The sequence below is a fragment of the Pistacia vera genome, unplaced genomic scaffold (genome assembly GCF_008641045.1).
Source record: "Pistacia vera cultivar Batoury unplaced genomic scaffold, PisVer_v2 Contig1020, whole genome shotgun sequence".
In the NCBI taxonomy this organism is placed as follows: Eukaryota; Viridiplantae; Streptophyta; class Magnoliopsida; order Sapindales; family Anacardiaceae; genus Pistacia; species Pistacia vera.
In genome coordinates, this window is record NW_022195051.1 from 68,172 (window position 1) to 78,687 (window position 10,516).

Genomic DNA, 10,516 nt, shown 5'->3' on the forward strand with positions numbered 1-10,516 from the left:
TTTTTTTTATTTAAATTTTTTAAAATTGAAGCAAGATTTATGAATACTCTTTTCTGGCTCAGTTACTGCCATTTGCTTTATTAGCATTCATATAGGACCTCCTCACTTGTGGTTCTAATTTGAGGAAAAATTGAGAACTGTAACTCTTACTTTGCATGATTAGATTTGTTCTTTTGCTATGCGTTATATTTCANGGAAGAGAGAGAGAGAGAGAGAGAGGGGTTTTGGAGTTGGGAGGTGCAACAGTGGGGTGCGTTCAGATTGGGGGGAGGTTGTGTCGCCAGTTGTTTTTTCCCCCTGCAGTAGTAGAGTGTTGGGTGAGAGTGAGTTTTTATTTTTTATTTATTTATTTATTTTTTTGAAACTTTGCCTGTTTGGTATATTATTTGAAAAATGTTATTTTGAAAAACTATTTTAAGTTGAGTTGGATTAAATCGAATAGGATATGATTCTAAGAATGTGTTTGGTATAATATCAGAAAATTATATCAGAGTTGGATATAATGTGAATAGTTGTTTATTACATTTTTTGAAAATATTTTGTTAACCCCCTAATTTGTCAATTCAGCTAAACACCCCCCACAATGAAACTTTAAAAATTAATAAAAAACACTTCACCACCCAATGGGACAGCCAGTCGTCGACCACCACAATTGGACGACAGCCATCGAAATGGTGCATGATTGGTTGGATCTGACTGGTCGTGCACCAATATGACCTTTTTCGGCCAGATCTACGGTTGCAATTTGGTCGTCATTAATGGCCAAAATCTAGTCATCATCAATGGCCAAATAGATATGGCCGAAAATGGCTAGATCGATGCATCGGTCAAATCCGATCGGTCATGCATCATTTTGACACCAATGGCCACCGACAACAATGTCAGCGGTGGTTGTTGGCAGGCGATGGTGGTCTTAGGTGCATTAATTTTTTTAGATTGAGACTGTTACTAAGTTTCATGACTAACCATGGGAAAATTTGACTTTCATCCACTTTCCAAGAAAAGAACAAGCAAAAGCCTGTAAAAATGAAAGCCCCTGCTTGTTTCGTTCTTTTGATTCATTTTTCTATTATCCTATTTGGATTAAAAAACAAAATATGTGTTTGTTTACTTATTAGAATCATTATTCTGAAAATTAGTCTGAATCAATTAATATTTTTTTTTATTAAAAATGAAAAGAAAAGGGAAAAGGAAAAAAAAGAGGGGGGGTGGGTGGTATTTTTATAATGTTTAAAACCTTGAGGGTGGGTTTTTATAATACCCCAAAAGTTGGCATCTAGGTTTTACTTTTTGAAACTTCAAGGATGGTTGAAAAATTAACCCCTTATTTAGTCCATTAGTAAGGTGTTAATAGCTCCCCTTTAAATAAAGAGTGTTGTTGTTTGAGCCCATCTAAACCTTTTCTAAGCCCCATATTAAATTAAATTAATCAAACAAAATTAAACTCACACTTTATTCCAATATTAACCTTATCTTCGTCCTCAATTATCTTAACCTGCAAATCTATAATTCTAAATAACATCATATGCAAATAAATTTTGACATAATAAAAAAAAAAAAAAAAAAATCTCTACCTAAACCAAACAAATTCCATTGAATCTTGTGAGTTTTTGGTTTGTTAGAATCTATAAAATATAAAGATCAAATTATGCCTTAATCTCATAGCTTTCTTTTTTATCTCCTAGTATAAACAACCAATTTCTTTACATCGGTTAATTAATTGTGATTTTGCAATATTTTCTCTATCCATCGTGATTTTTTATTCTCATTTTAGACAAAATTTTGTTAATGATGGGATTTGATATTATTTAGAATCATTTAAAGCTATATTTTCTGAATCATTTAAAACTTAATTAAAGGTTTGATAAGGAGAAGATAAGGGTCTTTTTGGAAGATAATATAATTTAATGATTTTTATTTAATATGAGACTTCAAAAGAGATTTATTAGGGTTCAAATAACACTACTACAAAATAATAATAATAATAATAATAATAATAATAGAGAAATGTTAGTCTTACAAAGAGGAATACAAAAACAAACATACAAAGATAAATCCTACCCTTAAAAAAAGGGAAAAAGAGAGAGAGAGAAAGACAATCATGAAGATTAAGGGTAGGATTTGTCTTTGTATGTTTGTCTTTGTATTCCTCTTTGTAAGAGTAGCAATAATATTATGGACATTTTACAAGCCCACGAGCAAACATCATCCTTGGTATTTTTTGAAATCTCATCAAATCAGAGCTTAGACTTAGCCATTTTGATCAACAGAGTTTACGTTAAGGAGAACAAAGAATCATGGAATCATTTTCACGAGTGAAAGTTGCAAAGGCAACAGTTTCACTATAGAGGGAACCCCTAGAATTCTGTAGTTTCAAGCAATACATAATGTTCTGAAAACTGAACCGAACTGACTGGTCAAACCGGTCTGACCGATGACTGGCACACTCTCTGGTACAGTTTACTATTTTCAACTGTGCACCAAATCCCTAATTTGACCGTTGACGAACGAGGGGCTATCAAGTGCTGGAGTTAGAGAGGTTTTGTAGAGTGGAGGCCGATGGTTCAAGCCTCAAGGGGTGGTGTGGGATTGAATTTTGGACGTTGAAATTAGCTGAAAAAATCAACCCAATACGCGAGCCACGACCACCCGGGGGGATACCAAGTGTCGGGGGTAGAGGGGTTTTGTAGAGTGGAAGTCGGTGGCTCAAGTGGTGGTGTTGGATTGAATTTTGGCCGCCGCAGTCAGCTAGAATGTGGCCAAAAAAATCAAAACCTTAACTGTTGTAGGGGTGTGTTTGCAATATTTCAAACTTATAGGGACTAACTATTTTTCAGAGGTGTTTTTGCAAGATTTCAAACTTTTTGGATCTCAGGTTAGACTGCTGATTTAACAGGTTGGACTGGTCAACCCTAGACCCGGCCCCTTGGCCGGGTGGCACCCCAGGTCAAGTTTCAAAACATTGGCAATACATATAGATATCTCTCTTGCAAAAGAAAAACTTAGATATTAATTTCTTGGCACCCCAGTTCAGGTTTCAAAACATTGGCAATACATATAGATATCTCTCATGCAAAAGGAAAACTTAGATATTAATTTCTAGAATTTTGTAACAGTGTTTGCACCAATTTAGTTAGAAGATAAACGCAGCCCAGCAAATAACAATAAAATAAATTTGAAATGAAGAAAAAAGGTCAAGAATTTCATAAGACAACCCAGCAAGTAGTGGCTGAAATATATAAATGCTAGTATGTTCAAGAATTTGAAACTGCAAATGAAACGTATATACTGCACATTCTTGCACTCCAATAAATTTTCGAGGCTGTCATGAAACATCTAAATCAGTCATCATTCACACTGTTCATTAAAATTACCCAACGTTTTTTTTTTTTCAAGTCCAATAAAATTGTATTCCCAAAACTTCTCACCAGCACACAATCCACATCTCTACATATTTATTAATTCCTCCCCACAAAAAAAAAAAAAAAAAAAAAAATTTCAGATCTGTCTAAATTAGTACCATTCTTGAACAATGATCATTCCTTTCTTCCCTTCCCTGAACGTGTTCGTGTCCCCCAGCTAATTTCCTTTCTTCTTTAAATTTACACAAAAGTTTTGTTCATTTTCCAACTTCTTCATTCTTGCCTTTCTAACCATCTCATTTAAAGAAAGGGGGACAGTTGCAGTATTAGCTATGCACATTAGTAGTTACCAGACGTCTGTAATGAACCTAACAATCAGACACAAATTCTATACTTGCACGTTTGCTGTCCCCATTTCATTGTATGTAGTCCTAGACTTTGCTGCTCGGGAAGATCTAGAGGACCCACACAAGGGAGAGGAAGTTGATGATTTCTTTTTCCGCTTCTGTTTCTTGGGAATATTTGGAAGATCTGTAGGTGGAATGTCTTTAAATATATCAGATGCCGGTTGTCCTCCCATTGATTGTTCAAAATCTGTTAGAAAGAAAACAAAAGGCTGTAAGTATTTCTTGTTAGCACTGCAAATATTATGTGCATATTATTGTGAGTATTTCCATGATAATTAAAAATCATAAGGCCATTTCTGTGGTGTTTCCAGTGAACATTGATAAAAGTTTACAAGCATAATTCTTTCTTGACTAGACTTCATAAGGATGATCGCTAAATATCCAAACAAGTGCTCCAAGAGTTTTAGATTCGTTATAAGTTCATAATTGTAACTAATGATGCATTATGGGAGGATGAGACAGAGATCCCTAGTATCATTTCCACCACCAAAGTAAATCTCACTCAGTAGATGGGTATGCAATATATTAAAATGTCACTAGGGAAACCTGGTACTGATCACTTATAATATTCTGGATCCTTGATTGTACACCTTTTAGTTCTGTTTGCAATAATATCATCAGAAAAGTACAGTAAGCCATAGGAGAACAAGATTGAAGCTTATTAGCGGAAGAGTGTTTAGGAAACACATGGTTATTACTTGAGAACCTCGTTAAAATATTTGATATAGGAAGTTTCAATTGATGTACTGTCACAAGAATCCGAATCACATTCTCCCAAGCATGTCTTTTCTTGCTTGGACCGCCCAAATATGTCTTTAGTTTAGGCTATAAGTCCATAGATTCCCTCTTTTTATATAAAAGTGTTATCCCGTGACAGAACAGCCAAACTACTCTGCTCGTTTAGGGGAAAAGAACCTTACAACTTTTCATTACTTGCTAAATTAGCTTCAACAAATATTATGATAACAATAATACACAATTCCCCTCAATAGTCTAACTCGTGAAGAAGCCCTATTGCATTTGTCTTGCTTAGAAAACTTCATATGGTTATAACTTATTGAATGTATAATTTAGATTTCTGAACATAATCTTGTCATTATCTAACCTATTCTATCTAGTCTGTTATTGTAATATGCATAAATAAAAGTAGAGAAAAGAAAAGGTAAAGTAAAAATTAACATGCCTTGGGAGGACCATGTGGAAAGTGCCATATTACTAGAGTCCATTGAGTTCCCAATTGATGTTGAGAAATCAGGAGCTGTCTTGAAGTCATTCATCTGCATAAATTAAATAACCCACCCAGAAAAACAATTGTTTAAGATGTGAACAAGTTAACACACAAATTAAAATCTTTGCATAAATAAACACAAAAAATGTGGACTACATTACATACCCAGCTGGGTGCAGTACCAGATTGGCCGTCCCAACCTATGTGTGCCACATGTTTAACATCTGTTGGATAACCAATTTCCATTTCTCGCTCCTTTACAACTACAACAACACACATCTATTAGCTTCAAACCAGGACAAATTAAGCAACAAACAGTAATTAATGTACAAAGAGACTTACCAAAGATTTGGGAAATGTATTTGAAACTTTTGTATATGCCTTTCATTTTGGTTCCCATGGTAAAGATTGAAGGAAACAGCTATGAAACGTGCAGAGATCGATTGAGATTATCGTTCAGCCTGTTAAAGGAAAAGAAAGCAGCTGTCTTTACTTCAGATATAGATTTTTCTTTCTTTTGTTTTTAACAATTGTTGACACAAAAGCAATTAATACAAAAAGACAAATGCTCCTGCGTAACATAGAAGAGAAGACTAATTACACGTGAATCAGAAACTGTTTACCCCGTGAAAGAAGATTGGTATCTAACTGAAACTGAGATTAAAAAGAAAAAGAAAAAAAAAATATTAATGATTTTATAAAATACCTGAAGATAAAATGGCAGATAGAATGAAGAGAGACGAAAGATGTGAAGCGGCTTCTTTTCTTCAACTATGCGCTAAAAGGCTTCACATGCAAAAGCTTTCTTCAAAAGAAATGGAAACCCATTAAGGGAAAACAGAAGCGGTGGTGTGAGAATGTGAGAGTGAGTGTTAGGTGTGAAGATTTAATAAAAAGAAGAAGATATTAAGAGGATAAATGGATTTAAGAGAAAGAAAGTGGGGAGCCATGAAACCATTACAAGGAAAGAAGGTTGAACTTAGACAGATAAGAAGAAGAGAGTTTAAAGAAACGAGACAAAACAAATGGAGTGGTGTTGTGGTTGGTTGGGTGTGGGTTATTTATTGTTGAGCCTTTATCTCTCTTTTATGTCTGTGTTATTAAGGGCCAAGCCACATTACTTTCCAGATAAATATATATATACATTAAAACACTCTCTTAGAATGCGGGCTAGAAATCAGAGGAGAGAACAAATATCCATTTTTTTAATTATTTAATAGTTTAAGCTTGTTTAATTTAACACTATTAAAATGAAAGAGATAAAACAAGCATTTTTTTAGTTAATTAAACCACTTTTTAACATAAAGTTACATTTAAATACATGCGCAATGTAATTTTTTATTCGATCAAAAAATTGAGGAAAATTGTATTATAAAACATTTTTGGGATTCAATTGAAAAATAGTTTTTTTTTTTAAAGTATCTCATGAAATAACAGAATGGTTGATTTAATTATAATTTTCTCAAGTTGTAATTATAATTTAATTCAATTTGTATTTAATAAATACTTCCCAAATGGTTGGTTTTATGGATTCAATAACAGAATGAATCTTCATATACAAATGTCAGACATTGTGTTCAATATTTCGTGCTACCAACTCATCCACATGAATAATCAAATTCTTTGAATATTTCTATTATAACATGAAATACAATTTATGTAATGTTTTTATTAATATAATTTTGTGACGAAATCATACACCAATCTAATTCCCATGCTTCTCTGGCAAATCTCTTTAAAATGCTCTGTGATTTTTAGTCGTTGAAGGCACGTTCATTTAGCTGTTTCTCGAAATGAAACAAAAGATTATTTTTCCAAATTTTGGGGTTACCAGATACAGAAATGTGTTTATTACTAAATGGATCTTGTAGCAACTGAAACTTGGATTCCACAGAATCATATCATGCAAGTTGGCTTTTTTATTTATTTTATTTTATTTTAATTAGAACCTAATGATGCTACAGATGAACACAAACTATTTCCAATTTAACGAAAGTCAATGCTGTGTTATATTTTAATAATACATATTATTATTGATTATGTATTATTGTTAAGTGTTGATTAATGTAAAGGATCTTGTAATCAAAATTAATAAGATAAAATACTGTAAATATCAATTGGAGATAATATGAGAATTTTTATTTTAATTGTTGAATAATTTATTCCAGTCTTAAAATGTCATAAATTACTATAAAAATGAATGACATAATCAATATCCTTATTTAACCGCGTGAAAATTAATATTATATTGTCTAATATATTTTATTTCATCTCATACCAAATAAACTTTCATATATGAATTTCTCTATTTAAATTGTTTGGTCACCTCCAATATCCAAAACTTAGATAAAAAAATAAAATAAAATCTAAACATTATTTTTATAATACGACAATTCAAACATCTGTCTATTATGTCGTTGCGATGCCAGCAAATTATACAAAAGTAGATTAAAAAATTGTTTTGGCTTGTGATGAAAATCTTACATTAATTATACATTATGTTATAAATTATATATACAGGAGGCATGATCTCTGGAAATAAAAAAGGAGAGATTATACTGGACAGACTTAAATACTGTTGTATAAACTTTTTAACCAAATAAATTATAATTTTCTCTCAGAAAACATCTTTTTTCATACCCTTACTTTAGAATATAATATTGTGCTGAAATGTAAGTGACATTAAGTTTGTATATGAAACATAACACTTTTGTGATATATTATCAGTCTTAAGTACTTCTATGTTAAACTCATTCTATTAGATATTTGCATAATAAAAATCATCATTATCTTATGATAACTTTTACTCATCTTTTAAATAGATATACTGTATTATAAACCTAAAGCATTACAAAGTATAAGAGGAATTATTGTGTTCAACACTCAAGATTTTATTCATATTAAATAGTAGCAAACAGTAGGTGACACTGTGATACACTTCACAGGCCCTCTGTATAGGAAACTCCAGTAGATTTCAGCCATGCCCCTCCTCCAATCAGCTCCGCTACTGTAAATTTTTCGGCCTCCGTTCGGTTGGTAATAACATGATAACCAGCCCATTTCACTCTCTTGCTCGTCCCAGCACCCGGTCCTCTGTTGGAGTATTCCCCATAGTACAATGTGTCCAAATATTTATTTCCGTCCCATTCTGACCATCCAGCTGGAGCAATCAGGTCACCAATATAAGACTGCATAACAACTGTTCTTGAATACGCATGCCATGGACGGCCCAAATATGAGTGGATCGAGCCCTTAACGGGCTCAAGATCAGAGCTTGCGATAATTTCACATTTTTGGATGGAAGTCCCAGTGGTTTGGTGTGGGTCAGTCCGTCCTTGGGCCGTCACCATGTTGGCTTGATTACTCATGGGCTTTCTTGGTACAAGTTTACAGTTTTGGAGCACAACAGCTGCATTACCGAATATGAAGTCTACGGTGCCAGTGATATAGCAATCCCTGTAAAATTGGCGGTTTGAATGGGCGTAAAGAGTATCTTGGTAAGCATCAATACGGCAACGATTGATGACAGATTGATCAGCACCCACACGGAGTGCCACCGCTTGATGTTTTTGTGGCCCGGCTGTGTTTTGAAACCAGATGTCTTGGGCTATAAATCCATCCCCAACGGCAGCTTCATTGTCGATTAAATGGTAAATTAGTCATGACTAAAGAAGATAAGTATCCAAAATAAATAAATTAAAATAATGCATTAAGGAATGTTTAATTTACCAACAGTTGCCGAATTGAAGGTTGTATAATTGTCAACCACATTGCGGCGACCTGTTATGATCGTCAAATTCATTCCGTCTCCAACAATCATAATGTTTTTTTTATTCTTTCCCACCTCAACGTTTTCTTTGTATGTCCCTTCCTTCACATGAATAACATACCTACTCTTGCTTTTATCTGGTGCTGCAGCCACGGCCTCTGTCAAAGTCTTGTAGTTTCCACTCCCATCCTTAGCCACCACAACATTAGCTTTTACTTCATTAGGAAGAGCCGGTAAAAGCATCCGGTCCCTTCCAGTGACCCACGATGGAAATTTCTGGCTTATTGGGTGGATAACTTCGGTATTTGAAGGTGAAATTTTGACAAAAATGGCTAAAGAGTTTCTTGCTCTTGTTGTTAAGTCACTTAGCATTGGCTCCATGGAGGTTCGAGCTGAACCCTCAAGGCCATCCAAACATGTGACATGGTTGGTGAGAACGGTACTTAGCCATGCATGAGCATCTGCATCGGAATTAAACTTTCTTGCTTTAAGAGCTGAGATAGAGTCCGTGATTCTGTCAATGGATGACTCCATCAACTCCACACAATCAATCAACCCCGCTTGTTCTCTGGGTTTGTTGATCCGATGGTTGACATCAATTGCCATTTTGATAGTATCTTTAATGTTTAATGTCGATTTTTTAAGGAAGAACTCCAAAAGATCAACACCATTCATTTTCATGGCAGTGGTTGAGGCTATTTCTGAGACCATAGCTAAGCATGAGGCCTGATCGTGCGCTTTGGCACAAATTTGGTGCAGAGGAGGAGGATTTAAGTAGTTGAGGTGGACTGAATGTGTGGTATATAGAGTGGTTAAGCAAATGAGAGTAGCTATGGAGAAAATTAGCAGAAGAAATTTTCTTTTGGAGGTTTTGGGTTTGTCCAGCAGAGGCTCATGGGTTGATGCCATGATCAAACTTTCAATTGTTTCAATGTTTTTCGCACTGTTGGGATTTTTAGTGCTACTTCTGCCCTTTAATATAGCAAATAAGAGGGCTTTGTTAATTAGGAAAACAGCACAAAAGCAATGTCGATAATGTATAAACTATAAAATGTCAAATTGAAATAATTGAGCTGTCAATTAATTATTAGACAAAAGTTCAAAAGTCGCTTTATAATGGGCAATTATCATAGCCACCAATTTCACAAACACAGCCATTCTCGTTTAGTCAATAAAAGATAGCCCACTAAGCGAAAGCAATTAGCTTTCTAATTTGGCCCCTTTGTCCCACTAACCAGCTTTTGTTGGAGGAGTTTCGCTATCTCACAGGAGAAGTGTTACCTTCCTTTCTAGCCCTTGGATGAAGGTAAAGACAATTTTGGCTTTCGATCAAGGGCTGTCAAGGGATTACCATCTTTTTGGTCTTCCAACGTTTAATAAGTTATTTGTTTTGTTCGTAGTAAATTAAGAGCTAATTTAATGGATTTAAAAAACAAGTCAATGAGATACTTATTTTTTTTGATGCAACCGTGTCAGAATTTCAACACTCAAATTTTTGTAAATAAAATTTAATAATTTAAGTTAAAGATTTGAGTCAAAATAATTTCACCCTTTTCTATAACCAAAGAGATTACTTTAGTTGTCCCAATAAATAGTGTTATTATATTTGAAATGCATTTAAGCTTGTCGGTGGTGGAGAAACTTGCTGCCATTGCTCCCTTCACACTATAGTATGGCAATTTTGATCAATTAATGTAAATAAAAAATTAATAATTTATGTTAAAGACATTTTTGGATTTTGATCAAGGGA

At 33.9% G+C, this 10,516-nt stretch overlaps 2 protein-coding genes across 2 annotated transcripts; both read right to left on the reverse strand.

Moving 5' to 3' along the window:
• Window positions 1-3,351: 3,351 nt before the first annotated feature.
• LOC116122160 (CRIB domain-containing protein RIC10-like) lies at window positions 3,352-6,031 on the reverse strand. The gene is made up of 5 exons (XM_031408070.1): window positions 5,704-6,031; window positions 5,340-5,458; window positions 5,163-5,260; window positions 4,953-5,046; window positions 3,352-3,956 (listed from the first exon to the last, which is right to left on the reverse strand). The coding sequence occupies exons 2-5, from the start codon at window positions 5,395-5,397 to the stop codon at window positions 3,751-3,753; spliced, it is 456 nt and encodes a 151-aa protein (XP_031263930.1). The 5' UTR covers window positions 5,398-5,458; window positions 5,704-6,031; the 3' UTR covers window positions 3,352-3,750.
• Window positions 6,032-7,809: 1,778 nt separating this feature from the next.
• LOC116122141 (pectinesterase-like) lies at window positions 7,810-9,736 on the reverse strand. The gene is made up of 2 exons (XM_031408050.1): window positions 8,727-9,736; window positions 7,810-8,628 (listed from the first exon to the last, which is right to left on the reverse strand). The coding sequence occupies exons 1-2, from the start codon at window positions 9,673-9,675 to the stop codon at window positions 7,937-7,939; spliced, it is 1,641 nt and encodes a 546-aa protein (XP_031263910.1). The 5' UTR covers window positions 9,676-9,736; the 3' UTR covers window positions 7,810-7,936.
• Window positions 9,737-10,516: the final 780 nt, after the last annotated feature.

Bases quoted from the DNA above. Each gene is read 5' to 3' on its own strand.
- LOC116122141 (XM_031408050.1), bottom strand. From the start codon at position 9,675: ATGGCATCAACCCATGAGCCTCTGCTGGACAAACCCAAAACCTCCAAA. The intron at 8,629-8,726 runs GTAAATTAAACA...TCGACAATGAAG, and splicing joins CTTCAATTCGGCAACTGTTG to CTGCCGTTGGGGATGGATTT.
- LOC116122160 (XM_031408070.1), bottom strand. From the start codon at position 5,397: ATGGGAACCAAAATGAAAGGCATATACAAAAGTTTCAAATACATTTCC. The intron at 5,261-5,339 runs GTAAGTCTCTTT...GTGTTGTTGTAG, and splicing joins ATACATTTCCCAAATCTTTG to TTGTAAAGGAGCGAGAAATG. The intron at 5,047-5,162 runs GTATGTAATGTA...TAATTTATGCAG, and splicing joins CTGGTACTGCACCCAGCTGG to ATGAATGACTTCAAGACAGC.